Here is a 9599-nt window from a genome sequence, read left to right as displayed (position 1 = left end):
GTTTTATCTAGTTTGCTGGGACCATTTAAATGTAATTTTTCTGAAGAAGCCTTTCAGTTCACACCCAGTATTTACATAATGGAGCTAAGACTTATTCAGACCGTGGGAAAGCAAAACAGACACAAGTCAACTTGATTTATAGTGTTTCAAGTACAAGCTTTTAAAGGGAACTTCTTCCTTAAAAGTAAGAACCTATTAATTTGTGTGTGTATATGATATCATTATCAGCTTATCAACAGCTGATCAAAGTTAGGGCCACTCTTTATTGTGGATCTCCTATAGAGTTGCCCAAAAGTTCCTTTCGCCCCTATGATCAACCTCTATATTAATGCTGCATTCAGTCTGACTGGAAAAGACCTTCAGCCAGACAACAGTCCATTTGCATATAACAGTGAAAATCCCTATATTATTCTGTTGTTTTATGCTCCACTACGCGGAGGAAACTAGCGATGTCTCCGCAGGATCTTTGCATTTCACAATGAGTCACAAAGCAGTGCGGTGCTCTACTACTGGTAGGCGGAGTCTGGAGGGAGTGGGCCTGCCTGCCGCTTTTAATACAGATGCGCTCTTCGGTGCGCTCTGCGTTCAGCGGCGAGCGGACACAGCGGCCAGGGGAAGAGCCAGACCAGACAGCACCATGACTGCAGCCAACAACACGTACGACGTTATAGTGGTCGGGGGAGGAATATCAGGTAGGTGCAACATCATAAAACTTAATTTTGCTCAATAAGGTGCACAATTGGGTGGAGACAAACTATGGCTAGTGAGTGAATCTGAGCCGCCGCCGCGCACCGCCGGCAGCGGGTGATGCGCTTTGTGAGGTGACTAGACAACTGTTGCACAACACCAGCAACATTCGCACAAATATTGTTGCCGTCAGATGGGCTATAGTGAAGTCTGCTGAGAATAACACAGACTTTTAGTTGGCAGAAGACCAGCCTGCGGGTTTTCCTGCTCCACGGTGCACCATCCAGTTTATCCGTGTTTGCAGGGCACGTCTCTTCCGCGAGGCCACCTCTCCCCGGTCCACTGCCTCATAATTATAGGAGAGCCTGTTAAATAACAGCTGACCTGTCAGATCATACTTTTTATTATAGCGGAGAGGGAGGGTCATTATCAATTGCCACAGCACTGATGTTTGACTTGCATGTTTGCTCTTAGATAGCCAGAAACCTACCTGGTATTACATTTTCCTGCTGTAAGGGAAAGTGCATGCAGGTGAGCAGAGCTAAATACACCAGACAACTTGTGGTTCAGCAGCCGATCATTTGTTTGACTGTGACTGCTTCAATAGCTTTGTTGCAAACAACTGTCTCTCTGCCTGATCCTGGGATGCCTGTTCCCACACTACATACTTTCTACTTAAGGGCATGGCTGCTTGTGCCTCCAGCCAACATCTAAAGAGCAAATAGAAATGCAGAAGCCCTTACCAGGGATTTAATAAGAATCACTGTATCATGCCAGTGCATCCTGGTTGAAGGTGGGAGTAGCAGAAGCTCTGCTGGCCCTTTTGAAAGCGGGCTGTGAAGTTATCAACTCCGTTTCCTGTGAACAAGGAGGAGTACAATTCCTGTAGGGGGAACACATGCACAGAACGCTGACCATATTTGATAAGAGGAAATTTGTCTGAACTCTGTTCCCATGCTTTGTTTCACTTCTGTCACAAATGTCATCCCCCAAATCAGAACTGCACACCGCTTCCCTCTGATAAGCCACATTCCCACAAGTCCTGCCATGTCTGCGCTTTACACTGCCTTAGACATGTCATAAATCTAAACTATCACCGTGGGCTGTCATAGAGTGAAAACTTGTGAAAATTAGTGAGTCATGCAACTTCAACAGAATTATTTGATAAAGGAAAAACTGTGATTCTTACAGTGGCATGGATTGGAAAATAAATGCACAGATTACAGCAGTAAAATTATTATCTGCTGATTATCTGAAATATTACAGCAAACGTATCGTATCAGTGAGATGGATCTTACACAGAGACGCCATTATGAATGCAATGTAGAGCCTAAGGGCTATTCTGACACCAGGATATTGTCCTGGTTGTTTCTGGATGACCCCTGTGCGTTGCTGCAGCACTCAGACTCAGACCGCTATGACACTTGAACAGATGAGCAGCCAGGCTTTTAGGTGAGAGGTGCAGCTGTAGGATTCAAATGCCTGACAGGTTCAGTGTTGACTGATGTTTTTTGCCTGACAGCAGGTTGAACCGCTCTGTCCTCTGACTGCCCCCTACTCAGCCGCTTCCCTTTTTTTTTTTTTTTTTACTAGACAGACAGTTCGACTGAGCGCGTGTCTGTCTATCTGTCTGACAGTGAAGAATTTAGGTCAGCGTCAGCCCAAATACCAGTCAAACGGGGAAAAACAAATGTTGCAAGGAAAATGTTAACTTAATCATACTGGCAGACGGTACCCCCAGCCCCTCCCTGGCTTTGTCCTGCTGTGGTTTTCTCGATTTGTGTCACATTAGGGGGTTGTAATTACACTGTTTGTTCATTCTGATGCCCTTTGCCAGCTTGCAATGAGGCCCACATATTACAATCACTGTCCATTCAAAGCACAGACGAAGCAAGGAGAAGGAAGAACGCCTCCCTCTGTCTCTCTCTCTCTTTCTCTCTCTCTCTCTCTCTCTCTCCCGAGATGTTGATGTTCTTGTTTTGCCTGCAAATGCAATTGTCATTTGACCGCCTGCCTGCCAGCCACCAGCCAGTAGGACTGTGGCCCTCGAGGGGCAGCCAGCACTTTCTGAGAAAACACTAAACACTTCTGACAGCCTGTTACCAAACCAGCAGCAGGGAGGATACTGAAGGAAGAGGAGGAGGAGAGGGGGAGGAGAAGGAATGAGACAGAGAGAGAGAGAGAGAAAGAGGAAGAGATGAAGGGAGAGGAGCGGAAAACAGAAATAATGTAAATAATTCTGCCACGGCGTCTGTGAAAGTGGAGACTCTAATGAGGGGCACTGGGGCAGGAAGAGCAGAGAAAGGAGACAGAGAGAGGGAGATAAAATGTGTGAGAATTGGGGAAGGGAGAAAAAGGGAAATTAGTGTTTGGAAGGAGGAACTTGAGATGGAGGACAGAAACGTGGAGGCAGGCAAAGTGGAGAAGTGGGTGGTCGTTGGGGGGCTTATTTCCCCTGCATTGACTCCACATAATAATGCAGATGTGCGTCGATTGCAGCTGGGTGAAACACAGCTCTCGTCAATGAGCTGTGCACGAGAAGACTGAGGGAGTTTGGCTGGTCTCACTGCGAAGTCGATGATTGAGGGAATTCGACAGGACTATAAACCCAGCTGGATTCCTCCTCTGCACAGACCTTTACCTAGGGAAGTCGTCATTAAAATTAAATGACTGTGCAATTGCACATGCTCAATAGAAATTCTGGGTCAGTACTCCTGAGAGCGCTTTCCAGCAAGTCGGCTTTGCCAAATTACTGTTTGTGTTTCTGTTAGTGGAGGGAAAGTGGCGCCACATTTTTGGACCAACCGTGACTTCGTTTTGTTTATTCAACCTTGTTTATAAAGGGAAAGAGATAATTTATAGATGACATGTTTTGGCAAATGTGCAATCTGGAAACAGCATCTGTGTAGTTTGCAGGGGTACGTGTCTGGGTTTGGGCTATTTCGGGTGTGTTGCAATGTGTGTGTGTGTGTGTGTGTGTGTGTGTCCATGTCTTGGTGCCAGTGTGCCCACTGCGCTCTTTTGTTCTTGTTTAAGGGTGCTGGTATTTAGAGGTCTGGAAACCAGCCAGGGTCAACAGCCACCCGACACACCCTCATACCAACACAAGCGCGCACACACACGCACATACACACACGCACACACACAAAAATGCACACATGTTCATAAACTGTTAAGTATCTTTGAGCCAAGCTTCTTAAGACCACCTAAGAGATTTACTGGCTCTCCTTTACCACTGAAACATGTGTTCCCTCTTCAATTAATCTTTGATTCCTTGATTAATTTAATTTATTAATTCCCACAGGGGAAGCTCACTTAGCCACCGCACACTCAGGAGCACACAGCACCACATTGCTAAAGCATCTTGCACAGTAAAAGCCATCGTGACATAACAATCAGCAGAAAATCATCCAACTTTGGCACAGAGTTCGTGGTCCTCCTCATGTCATAAAAAGTTAATTATCCGTCTACAGAAAGCAGCAAAGAAGCCACAATTAGATTTAGGCTTAACTTAATCTATCTACTCAAAATTTAAGTTTTCATTAAATAATTTGATATTGGATATAGTCAAATTAGAACCTAATCCATTCATTTCCACTGGTTAATGGAATGTTTAAAAAAAAAAAAAAAAAAAAAAAACCTCGCAGTCTTCTCTCAAAGGTAATTGAGTTTGTGAGTGTCCATGCTTCACATGAACGTTTGTGCAGCTGCAAACAAGCCTGAGCTCAGACATTCAGAAATTCTCCCTCTATGTCACTTTTACGCTCACAGATAAATTTTACCTGTGCATATTTTTTCCACATGTTCGCAAAAAGTTGTGTGCAACTACTAAGCTTTCTAAATTTAATTTCTCTTACAAATAAGCTCCTCCTCTGCACTACACCTCTCCCCCTCACTGCTTCAACTTCATTCAGAGCTTCTCTGAAACCGCACATTCTGCACATAAACAAATCCAAATGTCATATCAGTCTGTCGAGTGTCTCTGTTGCTCCAATCATCACTGCTGACAGAACAAGTTCATTTAAAGCAGCGACCTTGCAGCTGAAAGTCTGCGGCTTCACCACGTTTTCAAATTGGAGCTCAGAGACAAATAATCCAAGTAATCCAGCAGGAGCCTTTTGAAAGTGAAATTCATCCCTCAGTTCCATCCCAAAAAGGAGTTTTTTGCCTTAACTTTTGAGTTTGTATAAGTGATCCACCATGAACCTGGAAGCAGGACTAATTCCATTCATTTCAGCAGCCTCTATGATGATGATGATGATGATGATGATGATTATACTTTATTGTCAGCTAGGGCTGAGCTTTTTCATGCATCATCCATGTGTAACAGCACATAACACCCAAGAAATTAGGACAAGTAAGAAAAATGCATAGTTACATAACATTACAATCACTGAGGATAATACCTAGTGCATTTATCGAGGTGCAGATATCAGGTGCTTCAGCGTACATTTGATATGAGACTGCAGTCAATCCTAACTTTAGGACTGACTGGTAAATATTTTAAAAATTAAAATATTTTAAATACTATATTTATATTTTTTATATTATATTTTAATTTTGTTTGATCAGATCTTTTGTACACATTCATACATATACATTTAATTAAGTCCATTTAAGTCCACTTTATTTCACACATGCAACAGTGGCAATTCAAAAGTCTAACTGGGAAAAAATAAATAAATAAATAAATATTTTAATTTGCCTTTATAACAATGTTGTATCAAGCCTTGCATACCATCTGACGTGGACACTCAGATGCACTTGTTGAGTCAAGAATGAGCTACTGATTTTCCCACAAGACACACAAGACACATCTTTTCTAGCCCTGAAGGCGATCTGTGATGTTTAGCCTTTCTGGCAGCCTGTTAATTACGATCAACCACGCTGCAATCCTAAAAGACCACTTTCTCTGTCCAGCTGTGCAAACAAGAGAAGCTACTGGCTCAGAAAGTAAAATATAATCATTATGGATTTCCCATGTGTGTGTCCCTGTGTATGTGCACGCGCACGTGTTTGTCTTGGTGTGTGGCAGATAAGGCTGTGAGAAATTAGTGTGTGCAATCTCAGCTGTTTGAATCCTCTCAAGAGTGACAGCGATTGTGAGAAAAGCACATGTATCTGATAGATGTTTGTGCAGCTGGATAACTGAAAGGCCTAATTTATGTCTGTTTAAGATATGATATATAAAGCAAGGGATTCGACGCAGGTGTTAACATGGGAAATGTTCCCATTTTTCTCCTCTGTTCCGCACGGGGTTGTTCTGTTTGAACAATCGGTCAAAATGATTTGGCAGCAGCCGAGGCGCCGTCCAAGTGTATTGCTTTTTAGTTTAGCTGTGACAGTCGAATGATTGAGAAATCATTGAGCGACACAGCCCATATCATCATGACGATAACTATTATTGATAAAGAACTGACTGAGGATAGATCAATTAGTGTGGGTGCATAAGGAAATCTAATCTTCAGCCAAGAGACGATTACTGTATCAGCGTTGTGCCGATGTAATATTGAACCTAGTGACTAAAACACTATGCATCTTCATAAAACTCCTCACCGAAGAGCTGACTGCCTTTCTCGGTTGCACACAAAAAAACATAGATCAGCTCTAACACAACCTGAGATCAAATCTATACACATCGCTTGCTCTCTCTCTCTGTGGCAAGTCAAGGAGAAAACACTGTTTCTCATCTCTCTCTCTCTCTGTCACTCTCTCCCTCTGTCTCTCTGAATTACCTGCTATCAAGTAATTGTTTTTTCGATAGTGCTGCCCGGTTTGTCGCCTTTAAACAGCCAATCAGTGTCTCAGCCCCGAGAACAGGAGACAGGGAAATGTGATTGCTGCATGTCTTGTAAATGTCTCGCCCTCTGGATCAATACGCAGCCTTTTATGGCCCTGATTCAAGTGGCTCGCTTGTCGCTCGGCTGGTATTGAATTTTTTTTTCTCTTTTTTTTTTTGTGTGTGTGTGTGTGTGTGTGTTCCTGTCATGTGTTTGTTCTGAACAGGAGGTATAAACTTTGTTTTGGCTGATCAAAACAGCAGACGGAGGATCCTCACCGCTGCTATGACATGTCACTTTAACAGCCCGGCGGCGTGCACAATCTCCTGGCTCATGTTGAAATTTTATAAGAAGAAAGGAGAGCAGTTGTCAGAGGGTTTTTGGAGAATCTTCAGTGTTTTGTAAAACATTTCCTCAGAGAAGCCCCAGCTCTTTTCACAGGAGAAAGTGTTCGGAAAATTCAAGCTGTGTTCTTTTTTTTTTTTTGCTGTTTGAAAGAATAGGGATCTGATAAGAGTGACTGAGAGTTGTTACTGTATCTACGTTCAGCTTTATGGCACAGTGATAAGAAAGAAATGGAACTGGATAGCTGACAAATGCAGATTTCTGTAGTGACTGGTGCTGTGCATTACATCATATGCCAAATAGTAATACGTCATTATTGTAACATATTAAAGGTATAGGAATACACTTTACCCCTTATCTGTTAAGACCATTTTCATAGAGGAGAACTGCAACTGGCAGTGTTGACAAAATGATAGCTGACATAAACATAAACCATGAACAGATTGTTATAGAAGTCATAATTCGTCTTAATATCTTTGATCGCAAAATAGTAACATCTTGAGTTATATAAACCGTTGTGTTCCAGAAACACTGGACAGCCAACATCAGGTAACATTTATTTTCCAAATCAAATGCACATTTTTTTTTTTGGAATGAACCCCCCCCCCACCATCTATCTCTAGGTTTTATCATTCAAACATCCTGTGTTGCTGCAATGCAAATTCCCCGAGCTCCATCTGGCCGCCAAGTCAGCCCCGATGAACGCACAGCACTGTACTCTGCAGGTGTCAGGATATGCATCTTAAAAACAGACGCGCCGGAGTAGCCGAATGTGTGTGTGTGTGTGAGTGTTGCAGCACCTCGCGGTTCCAGGACTGTTGTGGGTAGACGCCGAGCTGAAGGTGCACGTCAGCTCTCATCTGCCGCCGATGTGGGTGTCTGCTAATGTGATCTGAGCTGTTAGAGGTGGGAAGCACCGGGGGACAAAAGTGGCAGGAGCAATCAGCGGTAGAAAGATGACTGACAGGTGGGACAAGCAGGAAAACAGGCAGGACGGACCTTTGAGAGACCAAGACAGAAAATGGCTTGCAAGTGACAGGATGTTAAAAACTCAGCGTGATTGGATGTTTCACAGTCACAGACTTTGGCAAGGGTAGGAGGGTCATTTAGGATGTGTGTCATGTCATGTGGTAAAGATCAGAGGAAAGGCTCAGCAGCTGGTTTGCATGGCTGTTTATGGCTGGCAGCTTTGGTAATACCTCTGACACAACTGTTTAGAGATTATCAAGGTCGGTAACATTCCTTGAAGGAACAGCTTTGTCAGGCAGATTATTTCAGTCATGAGATGTAAGACAGGAAAAGATCAGAGCAGAAGAACCTGGCTCCCTAATCCAGCTCATTTACAGTGAGAAGACTATATTGTGTTGTGTTTTGAATATGATAAGGGTGTTACAGTTCATTCGTTGCACTGATGCATTGATTATGAATTTTGCCAATTGGACTGCATCTAAAAGCAATGAACAGAATGAATTGCTCTGTGTTTCGCCGAAATAATTATGACATGCTTTGGATTGAATCATTCCTGATTTGATTAAAAATGTTTTGAGTTTTTTTTCCTCGTCATTTTTTTTTTTTTTTTTTTTTTTTTTTAAGAATAAATCATTTTTACATCTGTCGTCTGATTTTTTCATAATTCAGAAGACAAAAGGATAGTCATACATTATTGAACATTTAAATAATAACACATTTGCCCGGAAGCCCTGAATCAAATCATTGACTTGAACTGCGGTGCATAGACTCAAATCAAATTGAATCATTCCTAAAAATTAATTATGAAGTCAAATTATCAACTTGTGAATTGTGAATTGAATTTAAGTAAATTCAATCTAGATAAAAATTCACACCACTAACGCCAAGCAGCTTTACTTTGTATGCTGGTTCATTAGCTAAATCTCTCACAGTAGTGGATTAATCAGCATAAATGAAAGATCAGAGAATTTGAGTTTCCTAGAATTATTATAAGAAAAAGAACACACAGTTTGACAGACAAGGTGCTGTTTGTTTTACCCTTGGGAAAAAAATAAGGTGGTCAATAAATAAGACACATGTATTCCTCCAGTTTATTAATGTTGTTGTTTTTCTGGTCTTCTGGTTATGTCACTGTCACCACAGGGAAAAAAGCTCCTAAGCAGATCTTTTCACACTGAAAGAATGGCCATTTGAAAACAAAGGGGACATTTACCCCTGCAACACACTGATAAACACACACCCCGTCCATCACACACACACACACACACACACTCACCATCACACACACAAATAACAGTTTGTCCCTGCCAAGTGGCTGCATCTTAACAATTACTGTTGTCAGGGAAACTGTGGCTGTCCTGTCTGTCTTGTTTGTCAGTAAAAAGCACATTGTATTGACATGGCAAAGGGCAGCGGATTGAAAGGAGTGTGTGTGTGTGTGTGTGTATGTTTGTGTGTGGTGGACGGGGTGTGTGTTTCTCAGTGTGTGGCAGGGGTAAATGTCCCCTTCTGTGTGTGCATAATGTGTGAGGTGGGGTAGATGCATTATGTATATTTATTTTATTGTGTCTACCTCTGCTCTATGTTAAAAGTTAGAGTCAGAACGAATTGCCACAAACCGGTTCTTCTGCACCATCAAGCCCCTTCAGCTCTAACAGCATAAACAACGCCATGTTCTTATGAACTGACAGTACATGCACATGCAGACTGTGGCAAACTAAAAAGCCAGTCTGGATGCGTATTTTTTCCCCCCCTTGCAAACATCACAGAGAGACAAGACAATTAGGTCAACCACAGCCCCAAGGTGCTGCACTGGAG

The 9599-nt window shown here is 42.5% G+C and overlaps 1 protein-coding gene across 1 annotated transcript in view; it reads left to right on the top strand.

Annotated features, from left to right (window-relative positions):
• Positions 1-596: 596 nt before the first annotated feature.
• The window catches only part of mao (monoamine oxidase), a 34292-nt gene continuing 25289 nt past the window's right edge, over positions 597-9599 (top strand). The window contains exon 1 of the mRNA XM_030081355.1: positions 597-692. Coding sequence (XP_029937215.1) covers positions 638-692 — 55 coding nt within the window. The 5' untranslated portion in view covers positions 597-637. The remainder of the gene's footprint in view (positions 693-9599) is intronic.

This window comes from Myripristis murdjan, chromosome 21, assembly GCF_902150065.1.
Source record: "Myripristis murdjan chromosome 21, fMyrMur1.1, whole genome shotgun sequence".
Classification (NCBI taxonomy): Eukaryota; Metazoa; Chordata; class Actinopteri; order Holocentriformes; family Holocentridae; genus Myripristis; species Myripristis murdjan.
Note: the sequence above shows the minus strand (reverse complement) of the source record. Positions and strands in the feature narration are given on the sequence as shown.